Source organism: Marmota marmota, unplaced genomic scaffold, assembly GCF_001458135.2.
Source record: "Marmota marmota marmota unplaced genomic scaffold, marMar, whole genome shotgun sequence".
NCBI lineage: Eukaryota > Metazoa > Chordata > Mammalia > Rodentia > Sciuridae > Marmota > Marmota marmota.
Genome location: NW_026000005.1, coordinates 26,978,895 through 26,994,390, shown reverse-complemented (window position 1 = coordinate 26,994,390; position 15,496 = coordinate 26,978,895). Strand labels below are relative to the sequence as shown.

General features: G+C 39.2%; 1 protein-coding gene across 2 annotated transcripts in view; it reads left to right on the top strand.

Moving 5' to 3' along the window:
- The first annotated feature begins 9,499 nt into the window (after positions 1-9,499).
- CUNH2orf80 (chromosome unknown C2orf80 homolog) overlaps positions 9,500-15,496 on the top strand; it is a 63,456-nt gene continuing 57,459 nt past the window's right edge. The window contains exon 1 of one of the 2 annotated variants that reach the window (XM_048808419.1): positions 9,500-9,624. In XM_048808419.1, coding sequence (XP_048664376.1) covers positions 9,577-9,624 — 48 coding nt within the window. In that variant the 5' untranslated portion in view covers positions 9,500-9,576. The remainder of the gene's footprint in view (positions 9,625-15,496) is intronic. The other variant, XM_048808418.1, reaches the window with a different exon arrangement.

The window sequence follows — 15,496 nt, the reverse complement described above, 5'->3', positions numbered from 1 at the left end:
GGGGGGGGGAATGGATAAATAAACAGTTAGAGGTGGATCCTACAAGAAGAGGAATGAGAATGGCCAAAGGTCATTACTAAAGGAGTAATTAGACAATAGATTCTGTCCATGCACCGCTGAGGAGTTCAGGCATTATCTTAAAGGTTAGTAGGGAGCCAATGAAGCCTTTTAAGAAGGAAGGGACATGATTATATTTTCATTTTTAAAAGTAGCACTTGGGGCAGCTCTTTAAAAAGAATGGGTGATGAGGGGTAGAATGGTGGGCACATGGAGAGAGGAAAACCTTCTAGGAAGCTGTTGGATTACTGCAGGCGGGAAACAGTTAAGACCCAGCTGGAGCAGTGGCACTGAGAACTGGATGAATCCCTGAGATAAGGTGAATGAATGGGTACTGGCAGGGCACATGGGGGCTGAGGGAGAAAAACAAGTCGAGGAGGCTTCCCTAGCTGGTACCATACTTAGAGAAAGGCTGTCCATATCCTAGCATCTTTGAGAGGGAAGCCCTGTGAGGTTTTGCACTCTCATGCCTCAGAATTCAGTAAGCTGGGGTGGATATCTCTTGGCTATTTCCTGGCAAACTTGGAGTCAGGCCACAGACACTTCCTTAGCATACCCCCTTGTAGGACCAATAACACATGGAGTTTTTCAGACTCCTGTGGGGTAGAGCTAACTCAAGATGTACATTTGACCAAGTTTCCTCAGTGCTACCCTTGAGGTACACCCCAATCTAAGCTCAAGAGCCTTGAACAGCCCCACACAGAAGAATATCATTAAGCAGGTAAGGCCCTATGTCTTGGGCAATTTATCTCCAGTCAAACTGAAGTTAGAAGGCAAGACACATGAGCTCTCCTGAGGGATGAGGGAATGGGATATCCATTCTTCTCATACAATCAACCATGTCACTCAGGCAATAGGAAAAAAAGCATTGCATCCAGATAAAACTATTCAAAAAATAGGCAATAAATGTTTTCATCTCCCATACAGATTTTTTAAAAAAGTTTTTATAACTATAGTTATGAATAAGATTCTACAAAATTTAGAATTAACATGCCATGATATTTTGTTTGGCTTTGAGGGCATTGTAAACTGGTAAGTTATTTTTTGGCTAGTATTTGTTCCAATATAAAGATATACCAACAAATCAATTTTAACATTAATGCTTCTAAATCTTTTTTGTTTAATAGTATAAATTTGGATTAGAAGGACAAGGAACATCAGTTCTTTTACATAATTCTCTACTTGCATTTAATTCTCACTGAAGTCTTAAGAGATTGTACAACTGATTTTTAATTAGAAACCAGAAAATTAGACTGATTAACTTAGAGTTGGAGCTGATATTCCCTTAAAGCCCCTTGATGTCCAACAAACTGGAGAAACTTAAGTTCCTTCATATTATTGAAACTTTGGCCTTTCAAATTACTTCAACATTTAAAGTTTACATCTAAAAAATTGACAAATAAAATATATTTGCACTCTCCTTCTCATCTAAGCCACCATAACTATTAGAGGACCCAGTTCCCCTTCCATTGATATGATTTGAATTAATTTAAAAAGCAGGACTGGGGATGCAACTTAATGGTACAGAGGTTGCCTAGCTTGCATGAGGGTTTGATCCCCTATTATCCCTTTGCTCTACATAGCAGCCCATGTTTGTTCAGCGTTACATGGGGAAGGTAAATGGGGCCTTTGATCAAGATTTCAAAATACATTGATAGCCATTTTGGACTAATGCTCAGGAATCTATAACAGATCGGGCTCTTTCCACCATCTGCTTGTTTCAGGTTTGGTTGAAAGAAGAAAATATCTCATGCTTTCTTTTGCCAACAAATGATGGCATGGGATTGGATAATCTTTAAGTCCCTCTATCACTCACAGATCCTGGGAGTTGATGAGTGCTGCTCCACTGGCCACCAGGATCAGCATCTTCCAAAAACCACTTAATGTTCTAAAATAATCAGATGAGCAGATGCTGACCAATACATCCACAGGGTACTGGTTGATTCTGAAGCAACTAGAGGGTCCAAATTGTTGACCTGGAAAATGTGCTCTTTAGCAAAACATTAATGGTAGGAAGATCCAGGGACAGAAAGGAAGAGAGTTCCAGACTTTGAAATTCTCTAAATATTGCAGATACTGTTCCTTAGGAGGAATTTTTAACTGAAAATATTTAAGTGTTAATCTTAACAATTAGAATCACAGCTATCCCCTGTGATCTTGTCTGCTACATGAATTTTTTTCTAAGACACCAACTCGTGTCTTCCTATCTCCCACTTCAACATTTTTATATAATAAAAATTTCCCTGAAATTAAGAGCTTGGTTAAAGAGAGAGGTTTAAAGCTAATCTAAAAATAATAATGAAATCTTGATATTATATCAACACTCAGTAAAATTGCTGTAGTCCTATCACTTCTCTCATATTGGAGATTTTATTCCATAGTCCCTATTTTTTAATGTTAAGGAAAATAACTTCTGAATTGCTAATTGCTCTGGAAAAAGAAACAACTTTGAATTTCCATGATATCTCAGGCTCTGCAGGAGTAGAAATTTGTAGGCATTGTAGCATTGTTTATAACTTTTAGTTTTGATGCTGTTCCAAACTTACAGAAAAATTCCAAGAATAGTATGAGGAAATTTTTACTATTCCACCATTTGATATATCATATTCTCTCCACTGCCCCATGCATGCACATATACTCTCCCCCTCCTCCCCCACACTCCCTGAGCTACTTTAGAGTATTTTGAAGATATTTTAATTCTTTGCTTCTAAATACTTCAGTGTGTATTTTCTTGAAAAAACAAGGATATTCTTTTATACAAACACAGTGAAATTATCCAAATTGGGAAATCTAACATTAATACAATGCAATACAGTCTCTATTAAAATCTCAACAACTGCCCCAGTGATCTTTCTGGCTTTCCCTGTTCACCTTCAGGATCATACATTGCATGTAGTTGTCATGCTTCTAGTCTATCAATTCAAAACCAGAAACTAAAGAATACTTTATTTTGGATCTTAGGAACTGCAATTTGGAAAACAGCTCAGACAGTTCTAAATCATGGTTTCAAAGAAGTAAGGGAAGCAAGGAGCTTTCCTGGGCAAGCAGTTCTGAATTATGACAAAATGGCAAAAAAATTTACACAGGAGACTTCTATTGAATACTGGGAAAGAACTGGTGCTGTTAGATGGGTAGAAGATAGAGAAAAGAATATATGTGCTTAGTAAAAATATCTGTGAAACTAGAGCTCAATAACCTCTTGACACACATCTTGAGTCTCTGAACATGATATAATTATCTGGTCATTTCAGATGCCTGCACTCAAAGAGTGGAGGTGGCCAAAATTCACGTTCCCAGGTTCTCAGGCATAATCTGGAGATGCATATGAGTGCTACTTCCTTAATGGTGTGTGCGCACGCGTGTGTTTTGCAGTACTGGGGTTTGAACCCTGGACTTCCCATGCTAGGCAAGCTCTACTACTAAGCTACAACCCCAGCCCTCCCTCCACTCCATTTTCAAAAACTCTTCTGGTGTTGCTTTCACCTGATTTTCCTTTTTATTTTCATACTCCACTTGTCTTAAATAGGTCCTCAGCCTTTCTTTGTCTTCCTAAACCTTGACATTGTTTTAATAATATAGGCTAGTATAAGGTGAAGGAAAATTTCCTGTCTGCTCTTTGAAATTTCACTGAAATAAACAGAAAAAGACAGATTAAATAGGAGAAAAGGCATGCAAACTTGTTAACGTACAAAAGGAGAAAAATCACAGGAATGAGATAAACAACTCGTCCATTATTCAGAAACTTTCCATTATTCAGAAACTTATATACTCCCCTTTTTCTGGTATATAAGGTGATGGAGGTGAAAAATGGTTGATAGTGAAACATCTTTAGGGAAAAAAAATCCATGGGCTTAGAGAACATGCAATAACCTGGGATCTAGTCCCTTGGCCCTGCAGAACAGACAATGGGTTGTAAATTATTCTCCATGGATCCAAAGTAGAGGACAATGGAGTATGACAAAAGTCTGCCCAAGTGTGTTGTCAGACTTTAATCTTTACACCCACCATATGTGTTTAGTTTTCTCTGGTTAATGATATTTCTGTAGAAGGACTAAAGATAATTATTGTGCTCTTCTTTTGGATGATCAGATGAGGTAGATAAAGGAACTTTCAGAGTGCACCAAAGCAATATTTCACCCCCAATGTGTATAGTGGTGAGAAAGGGGGAAGGGTGCATGGTGTTGGTTTGCACCAATACTGGTAAAGTTATCTTTGCTCAAAGGGGACTGTTTTCCCCTTTGTAAACATACATAGTAGGCAGAGATGCCATGCATGCATCATCAAACTTCACTCATAGTTTACATATGATATAATTATAATCAGTGTTTATATTCCACTGTAATGAACAGATTTTTCTTTCTCTATTTATCCATTTATTCCTTCATTGACTTTAGTGTGTACTCACAGATTCTTATTTTATTCCATGGACTGTAATCCATCACCATCATTATATATTTTGATGTTTCAATTGGCTCAGAGTTGGCCAGGTGTGAATTCCATCAAGTAGGGTCCTGTCAGCACTGTAACATTAAGTTTTTTGTAAGCAGTTAATTTGACAAGAGAAAAATACTTTCTGTATATATTAGGGCACCTAACATCATCACCCACTTTCTTAATTGATACTTCTTCTGAAAGGAGCTATCACACACAATCTTCTTTTTCTACCAGTAAAATGTCTTTGTTCTTGCCTTCCTTCTAGATCTGACCTCCCACCAGCCCCACCCCAGTGGCTCAGCAAAAATTGTTGTTGGGAGATTGCCATTTTCAAGATGGGATCTCCAGACTACAGACTTATTTAAAAACTTAAAGGTAGCATTAAAAGTCAGGTCTGGATTAGAAACATAAGAGGATACTAGGGTGCTGGGACCACCAGTTCCTGACCCTTTGGAGAGATGTGGAATCTACTTTTTGTTGTTGATGCTGGTACTGAGAATTGAACCCAGGAGTGCTTAACCACTGAGTTATATCTCCAGCCCTTTTTATATTTTATTTAGAGACAGGGTCTCATTGAGTTGCCAAGTGCTTTGCTAAGTTGCTGAGGGTGGCGTGATTCTCCTGCCTCAGCTTCCCAAGCCCCTGGTATTACAGGTGTGCACCACCATGCCAGGCTTGAAATCCACTTTTAAAGTTCTATTTTTAAGAATGAATTAGAGGAGCTAGAGTTGTGGCTCAGTGGCAGAGTGCTTGCCTACCATGTGTGAGGCACTGGGTTTGATTCTCAGCACTGCAGATAAATAAATAAAATAAAGGTCCATTGACAACTAAAAATATTTTAAAAGAAGAGGATGAGGAAGAAGAAGAAGAAGAAGAAGAAGAAGAAGAAGAAGAAGAAGAAGAAGAAGAAGGAACTAACATCTGTGGGCTACATGATTAGGTAATAATCCATGGAGCAGGGCAAAGTAGGATTGGGACGGGCCCTGGAGGGCTTCAGGGCAGCTGGCAGTGTTCTATTTCTTGACAAGGGTCATGATTCCTGGAGTGCCTTGTAGTAATTTACTAAGCTTACCTTTATTTTGTGTGGTTTACTGTATCTCTTTCTTTTGAACATGAAAAGTTTTTTAAAATGTACCAGGAAACCTATTCTGAATCCCTTTGACTGGCATACGACCATGTTCTCCTGGAACAAAGCCCAGAACCTTCGCCCCAGCGCTGGCTTACCTTCCTGACAACCCTTACTTTGCTATCGAGAAAATGACACAATTTCAGTCACATCATCCTCAATCTTTTCAAACATAAGTCAGAAAGTTGCTCTCTAAGAAAATGTTCTGCCATCCAACTGGAAAATTCCCTAATCTTGATTGGACCATACACCAAGTATTATTTCTAGGGACCTCTGGGGCTTCTTAGTTGGTTTTATGGACCTTGATTTCCTCACCTTGGGGAAGCCTTAATGCTTTCTTGTTAGAAACATTAGGGGTTAAATCTTTCGTTTGGTTTCTGAATAAGAATAATTGTTTTCCTAGTTGGCCTTGCTTTGTTTTGTCTGGAAAAAAATGTCTTGAACATTATTTATATGTTCAGAGATTAAGCTTCAAGATATATTCTAACTGAACTGAATGTTCCTATTTTTCAAGTCATGAAATTTTTAGATTTCAAATTTTTCTCCTGCTTTTCCTACTGCAAGAATTTTTGAGTCCTACATGGTTTCAATGCTAAAAATGTCCCAGGTACACTCCAAAATGTCTAAACTATATGACAGAAACTGATAATTTGCATTTTTGTTCTGGTGTCCTAGAGCAGCTCTTGCCTATTTAAAAATTTCCATGGTTTCCAGTTGCAACTCCTTTTAGTAGAATTACTCAGTGAGTTCGTGTTTCTTTTGGTCATATTTCTATTTGTATTTACCTGGACATTGGTGACTTATTTCCTGCAAATTAGTTGCCCTATCCTTGTACTATTCCACGAAGACTTATAACTTGGATCTCAGCCAAACTTTTGAGTATGTTTTTTTCCATCGTTATGGGAGAGGGTTTTTCCTTTCTTATGTCTTTGAATCCAAATTATCCAACAAATAGTTTTGAGTATGTCTTCTCATCATGACACTCTCATGGGAAATCAGTGTCCCATAGAACCTACACTCTTCCCTTTCAGGTCAGATCATAGCAGGTGCTCTTAGTTGAACCAGTGCTGAGTTCCAAACAGTTATGGATTCCGAGTCATTGGGGCCGTTGTCGGGCTTGAGTGTGATTATTTTTAGAGTGGGAATGCCTTTCAAAATGTATTTGGAATTAACATGGGTCTATATTTTCCATGAACACATTCTTCAAATGTCCTAAAGCAGGCTAAGCAATATCTTTTTCAGTACTACGAATGCTTTAATTCTTGACTAACTGGCGAAGTTCAGTGGTGTAGGTGCCTTATCATGAATGCATTTATGTTTCCTCAGGCAGTTACTGGAAAATATCTGGCCCAATGTGGCAGCCTCATAAACTCTCTTCATGGAACAGGGGAGGGATTTAAGAATCAGGATGTCTTTAAAATTACAGTATGGTAGCTTCTACATTGTCTACTCAGCAGATTTCATTGTTTATGTTCAAAATAAAAGGAAGAGTATGCCACAGTCTGGCTGGGCACAATAACAGGAGCCACTTGTCAAAAGAAACAAACTTTATTTTTAGAACACACACACCAAACCACGCAGCTCCTCAGGAAAACCTTCAGAGCCCAACTGCCACCACCGGCTTCCCACAAGCCTCTCAACCTCCCCCACTCCTCCTGCTCTTGAGGCCGAGTGGCTGGGTCGCGTGGGCGGAGCCAAAAAAGTCCCCCAATGAGCAGCTCCATGGTCTGAAAGGGCGGGGAAACGGCCCAATGAGCATCACCGCAGAGGAGCCAATCAGTTGGCAGCTAGAAGTTGCTGGGGCCACTGTGAGCCAATCATCAGCTGGCAGCTGGAAGTTTGCTGGGGCCCCTTCTGGTTGTGGCTCTCAACAAGAGTATACTTTCAATATGAGACCATTGTAATGGGCCAGCCTTGCTCCATGGTGACTGTGAGTAGCCAAAAGGTGGTGATCAAACATGACACACTTAGAAGAGACAGAGAGGACTAGGTGGAGCACATTATCAGTCATTGAAGAAATGTGACAGGAGACACTATATTAAAATTGTAAGTTTTTAAAATAAATGTTTGACTTATTTATATGAAGCTAGTCACCTTCCCATCTCCTGGATTGATCCTCTTCACCGTCTTTGATTAGGAATCACCCTGAACAAAAGCAATAAACTCATTATCAGTGAAAAAACAAAATGCAGTGTATCATGTAGACAATTGATTAAGATTCTAAGAGAAATTTATCTCCTACTGAAACTCTAAACCTATGCATTTATTCAACAAATATTTGGGATGGGCGCAGTCCATGTGTGCTGGGCAGTGGCCTAACCAATTGGCACATTGTGATGAATCAGTCTTGGCTTCTGCCCCTCAAAGTTAAATACTATACCTTTTATATATCACCAAAAAGAGAAACAGGTTAGCAAGGTTACAGTCATTCTGGATCAGCACTTAGGGACCTTGTACATTAATTATACAGGCAACATTTGTAAATCAAATGGAATCCACTACTTCAACAATTATATCAATTATTCCCAAGAGACTCAGTTTTATTCAGATGTAATGTGTGTAGGAACTTTTAAAATTTTAGTTTCAAATGGCAATATATTTAAAATTATTCTCTTCATCTGCTATGTATAAACCTTGAGGAACCATCAATGTCCTCAGCACTGTTTTCTTAATCAGTTCTGTTTAAATCTCATAGAAAATAAATTAGCTAATAACATTCTGTGGAGGGAGGGTCAACGAGGAGAGAAACAGGAAGAAATGGGAAGAATAAGTGCCTACAGAGTCCTGAGATGGAGAAAGGGTGACAAACTCTAGATATAGATTGGAGTGATGGGGATATACAACTGGGATTAGACTAAGTAAATTGGAGTTATGGAAATGTACAGACTGAGTTCTGTGGGATTATACTAAGTAAACTAAAGTTATGGAAAAGTACAGTCTGAGTTCTGTAAAATTAAGGACCTTAGCATTTGTGCAGACAGTCTATAGTATTAGAAGGTAAATTGGTTTGGGGACAAATGATCTGTAAATAAGGTTAGCCTTATACAGATTAAAGGTGCAAACTTTTAAACTGTTTCCAAAGTTCAGAGACTTCAGTTATTCAGCGCTTATACATAATTTCTTAGAAAAGCAATGTAGAAAGTCTTCAGTTTCTAAGTAAAGGTTGAGGGAAACCACATGTAGGCATGCGGTCCTTTACAGATATTTTCACTTAATTTCCACAATCCATCACTAAAGTTTACACAGAGAATAGAAATGTTTTACTCAGGATCAGTTAAGTAGCTAAACAAAGGTCAAGCTGCCATTTTCTCAATGCATCTTAGATAAATCTTTCCAAAATATGAACCAAGGCTACCTACAGGAGACTTACCAGGGATAAGCAGAGCACTCAATTAGAGAATTCAATTGGAAACCTCCAACTGGATATTCAAATGCAGATTCCTGAATTCCACCTACTAAATCCCTCTGAGGGCAGAGCACCAGGAATCACCAGTTTAACAAGATCCCCAAGTGATTTTTAGGAAAGGTAAAGTTTGAGAACCATGAAAGGTGAAGCTACCAGATGTAATAAATTTTCATAAAATCCTGATGGGCTAATATCAGCTGTTTTAAAAAGAAGATGATTATTATGACTGGAATATGAGGTGTCCCCCAATAGGTTCCTTCTGAGAAAATGTAAGAATGTTCAGAGGTAAATGATTAGATTTTGAGGGCTGTAACCTAGTCAGTGGATTAATCCATTTGATGGATGAATAATTTGAATGGATTACTGGGTGGTAACTGTAGGCAGGTGAGGTGTGGCTGGAGGAAGTAGGTCACTGGAGGTGTGCCCTTGGGGATTATATATCTTGTTCCTGGCACCCTAACCTCGCTCTCTTTCCCTGCTGCCTTGAGCTGAGCAGTTTCCCCGGCCATGCCCTTCCACCAGCAAGTTCTGCCTAAGCTGCAGGCCCAGAACCATGGGATCTGCCCACCCCGGAATTAAACCTCTGAACTGTGAACCCAAGGTAAACGTTCCCTCCTGTAAGTTGTTCTTGTCAGGTATTTTGGTCACAGTGAAGCAGACAAACACAATGATGATGATGAATTGCAGGAATCTCTCTATTGCATATAATCTAAGGCCATCCAATAAGCTGTATCATTAATTTGTTCCTTGCTAACATCAGCAACTTTCTGTTTGTAGAAGATTTTTTCTTAGGCCCACTCTTCTAAGCTATTGATTTCGACTGCTTTTCTTCCATTTCAGAACCTCAAATGGTTAATCTGGGTTTGGTGTCATTGTTATTCCTTTAAGAATTCCACTAGTGAGTTCAGGGGAGTGCCAAGGCTTGCTGTGATCCTTTGTTAAAACAGAATCATTTGTTAAGTCAGGAGTTTTGGGTTCACAGCTGCCAAGATATTTGTTGTAGTCTTCAGGCAAGTCTGTGACATCTTCCCTAGAATCTTCTGGGTAAAATGCTTATTCACATCCAAAGCCACTTTGCATGTGGCCATTAACCACAAATAAATCAGGAAATATAACAAATTAGATAAAGCAGGAAGCTCTAATGTGCTCAGTTTATTGCCGTGTGTGTGTGTGTGTGTGTGTGTGTGTGTGTGTGTGTGTATTTAGATTTCTGCTTTCCCTAGCATCCCTCTTTAACTTTCCCCCTGTCCAGACGCCAATTATCAATTTTCTCTCTGTTTCTTTCTGTCTAGGGATTATATATTACTGGCAAGATTGGCTTGAGCTGAGTCAGCCATGGTGAATCTAGATTCCCAGTCAATCTCCAAAAATCATAACAGACCAGGGGCATAGGCCAGAATCTAATAGTTAATGATTTGGTATTTTCCAGAGTCTGAAATTTTAGGTACTTTTCCAAATGCTGCCTGAGGGCTTCTATAGCAAATGTGCATGCCTGCCCTTCCAGACAGCCATAGTCAGCATCTTTAGGGGAAATGGGCCATTCTTGATTTCTGACCAGGCACCAGCCCTGAGGGTGGTCTCTGGACCCCTAGCTCTTCATTAATTCTACCTTTCCTTCCCTCCAAAGGCTGTCTGCTGATCTTACTGATAAAGACACTGACAATAACTATTTTTTCAGGAAGTAAAAGCATAATGGAAATTATGGTAATTATAATTTTTTTCCATAAATGATTGTAGTAAAAATGAACCTTTAAAAATACCTTGATTTAACACATTATGATACATTGGAAAAAGAGAATTAAGTCCTTTTATAATGCTATGTATTACAATAATGGGATTCCAAAAAGCAAAGGCAATAGATTATCCCCATGAAAGAATATCCTTTGACCCCAGGGGCATATTAGCAATCACAGGTGCTTTTGACTCTACAGGCCTTTACTGATAAAGAAAAAAAAAAAAAGTTACTACCTCTGGGTTTGAGAAGGAGTGGACATCTCAATAGAACCATCATTTATATTTAGAATGTATGTTTACGGTACACACAAACCAAGAGATAGAGGTCATCTAAGGATGTGCCCAAGATAGAATCCATTCTGTTGCCAAGTTCTTGTGGCGTAGTTTCAATCTCTGGGGACAAAAAGCAAAAGGTCATTCAGTGTCATTTGGTATTGACTTAAGTTATGTGAGCTATTTCATATCTTTCTTGTCCTTTTTTTATACATTGAATACCCTAGGATAACAATATTTATTAATTAATAATTTATTATCTCATTTATAAATCTCATTTAATCACTCCTTAGGTTCTTTACTTGGTTATTTATTTCATGCTTATAGTAAACTTGTGTGGTACTTCACTTCATAAATTTTAAAAGTTGAGGTACAGAGATGTCCAGGTGATATTTATGGTATTCTGTTCATCCTTTATGGCAAAATAAATTATCTCAAAATGTAGTGGCTTACAACAATAATCACTTTCTTATTACCTCCACTGGTTCTGGGGGTTGACTGGGCTCAGGGAGGCAATTCTCACTTAGGGTCTTCCATGGACTTGAAGTTAGATGGTGGCTGTGGCTGGGACCTTAGATGGGCTGCTCATTCAGAACCCTACTTATGGTCTATGTGGCCTGAACTTCCCCACAGGATTGATGCTAGTCTCTAAAAGCCAGCATCCCAATGGGACAGGTAAAAGCTGTGTTGCCTTCCTTATTTCTTAAACTTTGAAGTATTATAGGCTAACCAGGAATTACAAATATAGCAATGGAATTCAATGTACTCTTCACTTGGCTCCTCCCAATGATGAGATCTTCTGTTTTTATAAAATAATATCATAACTAGGAAATTAACATTTGCAAAATGACAGAACCTATTCTGTTTTGCCAGTTTGGGGTTTGTTTTTTGTTTTTTTTGTTTTTTTTTTCTTTTCTCTTCTTTTTTGTGTGCTGGTGGTGGTACTGGAGATTTCCCCAGTACCAAAAAAAAAAAAAAAAAAGAGAGAGAGAGAATGGTGCCAGGCATGGTGGCATATGCCTATAATCCCAGTGGCTGGGGAGGCTGAGACAGGAGGATTGTCAATTCAAAACCAGCCTCAGCAAAAGCAAGGCACTAAGCAACTCAGCGAGACCCTGTCTCTAAATAAAAAATAGGGTTGGGGATGTGGCTCAGTGGCTGAGTGCCCCTGAGTTTAATCAATCCCCAGTACAAACAAAAAAAGAATGTCCTGCTAGTTGCTAGTATCCTAACTCTATCTCATTTTAATTCAATTTGATAATAATTATTACACATTCCATATCTATTTGAAACATACATTTGGTACTGGGACTAGTTTTAAAGGAAGATACTAACAAACCAAAAAAGATAACAGATTTGGGTAATTTCTTTCTTTCTTATTATTTTTCCTTTTTTCTTCCTTTCTTTTTCTTTTCTTTTTTTTGTGATGGCTATTCAACAAGAACCCTCTGAATGCAGGGCACTCACTCTAGAGCTATACTCTAGCCCAGGCAAATTTTTGACAAAACAGAATAGATAAGGCTCACCTTTGGCCATGAAAGCGTGCTAGAATATTTGAAGAACTATATAGAAAAGGGAAAAAGCATTTCCACAAGGATTTACAGGCCTGCTTTCGGCATGAAATGTCAGAGCACAGAACGAAGACACAGAGGGCAAATGTACTGCCAATGGGGGAAAGAGTACCACTTGCCCACCAGTGGGACAGGCTGGATGATAATCTGTTATGCCAGATTTTACAGGCACTTAGTTGGAGTCCTGATGCTGACCCTTCATAGTCATATCCACCCCTGCCTGCCCCCATACCTGTACACTGGCAATCACTAATCTGCCCTCCATTCCTATGGTTTTGTCATTTCAAGAGTGTTGAATAAATGGAAGCATACAGTACATGACCTTTTGAGATAGGCTTTTTTTCACTAAGCCTTTGGAATCCGCCCAACTACACAAGTGTCAATAGTTCCTTTTACTGATAAGTAATATCCCACCTATCACCTTTTAAGTCCTAGCTTTGCAAGTCACACAATTTCACTTTCATAAAACAGACCTGTGAATTTTCAAGAGAAGGGAACACAAGCCCCTCCCCACCTTGATGACAGTAGTGTCAATGTCAGTTTGTAAGAAAAGCTGAAGGAGAACTGTTGTGATGATGATCCACCACATTATGATCTACCACAGACAGAGTCCTTATTTTTACAGTGTCAACTTGTGCAATCTTCCTATCCCAGTGGGAATAAAATCACTGGGAACTTCATTAAGAAATAAGGTATATAAACATGCTAAATGTACAGCACTAATTTTTTTTTTTTTTTTTTTTTGGTGGGAGATGATACGGAGGATTGAACTCAGGGGCATTCAATCACTGAGCCACATCCCCAGCCCTATTTGGCATTTTATTTAGAGACAGGGTCTCTCTGAGTTACTTAGAGCCTCACTTTTGCTAAGGCTGGCTTTGAACTCACAATCCTCCTGCCTCAGCCTCCCAAGCTACTGGGATTACAGATGTGCACCACCACACCAAGCAAGTACTAATTTTTTAAGTAAAGAATTTGAGGACATAAAGGCTTGGCAAGATCAAAATCCTACATGTTTATTGAGGGCAAATGATAGGAAGAAACAAGTGAGTAGCCTGGAAGTCAAAAAGACAGATACAATTCATTTTCTATTCTACAGAACTTCTGATTCCAAACTTCCTGCTTACTGGATGTACTCTGTGAATGTCGACCACCGAGGAAGTGCTCCTTACTCACTAAAATTGGAACCACACTTTTATCCTAGACAACCCAAATAGTCCTATCTTCTGCCAGATAGGTTTTCTAGAAAAATTCTGGAAGCACAACATTTCTACTAAACACAAATAGGTCACTCCTGCCAACCCCAAGGTCATCACTAGCCAATGGCACATTTGTGTGAATTAGAAAAAGACAATCTTTCTCTGGGCAGATAGAACCAGATATCATGGCCTGGCCTTGGTTATGCTCTCTAGTACTCAACCCACACAATGATTTTTGACAGCTCTGCCACTTACCACTTTCCCCCATTGATTCCATAAACATTTCAGTGCCTACCATAAGCCAAGAACTTTTCCAGGTGCTAGAAACATTCATACCCCCCCACCCCAGGAACTTCAAAGACTTTATGAGAAGCCATGAAGTAAGCAGAGGACACGACATAATGCCATAAATCCATGACAAAGCACGGGAGGCAAAACCTAGACTAGGGGCAGGGAAATGGCTTTTAGGAAAGGCGTCCCAAAGAATACATTTCCTGAGCTGCATTTTAAGTCCTGGAAAATGGGACTTAGCCCAGGGAATAGAGGGAGCAATGCCAACCAGTGATCCTGGGCATGGGCAGCAATCACATAATGGAGGGCTCAGAGCCACAGCTAGCTCTGCAAAGATTTCTGTGTAATGTAGAGAAAATGTTTCCTTTTTCCCACCCCCAAAGAAAAGGAAGCTGTATTCATTTTCCAGGGCTGCTATAACAAATTACTATAAACTTGGTGGATCAAAATAAAGGAAAAATTCTGTAAGCCACCAGTCTGAAATTGAGATGTCAGCAGAACTCGTTCCTTCCGGAAGGGCTAAGGGAGAATCAACTTGCTGTTTCTCTTCTGGCTTCTGGCTTTCCAGGGCTTCGCCTCCTTCTTTACATGAAGAAATATTCAGTGTTTTTCTCTTCCCTGTCTGTACTTCTTCTTTTTTTATAAATAGACTTGTCATTGGATTAGGACCACCCTCATGAATCTAGAATGATCTCACTTAGAGGCCCTTTTCATAATTTCATCTGTAAAGATCCTTTGACTAAATAAGCCCCATTCACAGGTATCAGAAGATATAATTTGCATTTGAGTTTGGGGAGATTACAATACAACCCACTATAATCCCCTCAGCAGATGAAGCCGCTCCCTTAAACTGGGCCCAGAGCAGGGCACAATTTATACAAGCAGCACAGCAGGGAACTGAGTCTTTTTCGACAGCAAATCTAAACCATTAAGGAAGTATGTGTTCATTAAGGAAGTATATGATTGATCATTCTGGAAACTTTGCTCTAACAGCAGTATAGAGAACAAATTGTTTTACAAGGTGACAAAAGATTCTCTGCTTGACCAACTTTTAGTCAGCTTTCTAAATCTTCTACTAGACCCATATGTGCCCATCCTTGTAAAATGTGGCTTTAGCAAGAACCCTGATAAGTCAATTTAGCAAGAATCCCCCAACCTCAATATGTCTTCCTCCTCAATTTACCATCAGATTCCTCATCCTCCATCTTCCCCTAGGGATTGTCTGATCACACTGGCCTGCCTTCAACAAGAATCCTCTTAAGTCAGTTTAGCCACAATCCCCTTACCTCTGAGGTTTCCTTTTAAAATTCTCCACCCACTAACCCCAGTCTTCTCTTTGGCTATAAATTCCCAGTTGCCCATGCTATATTTGGGGCTGAGCCCAATCTTCTCCAATCATTGCTAG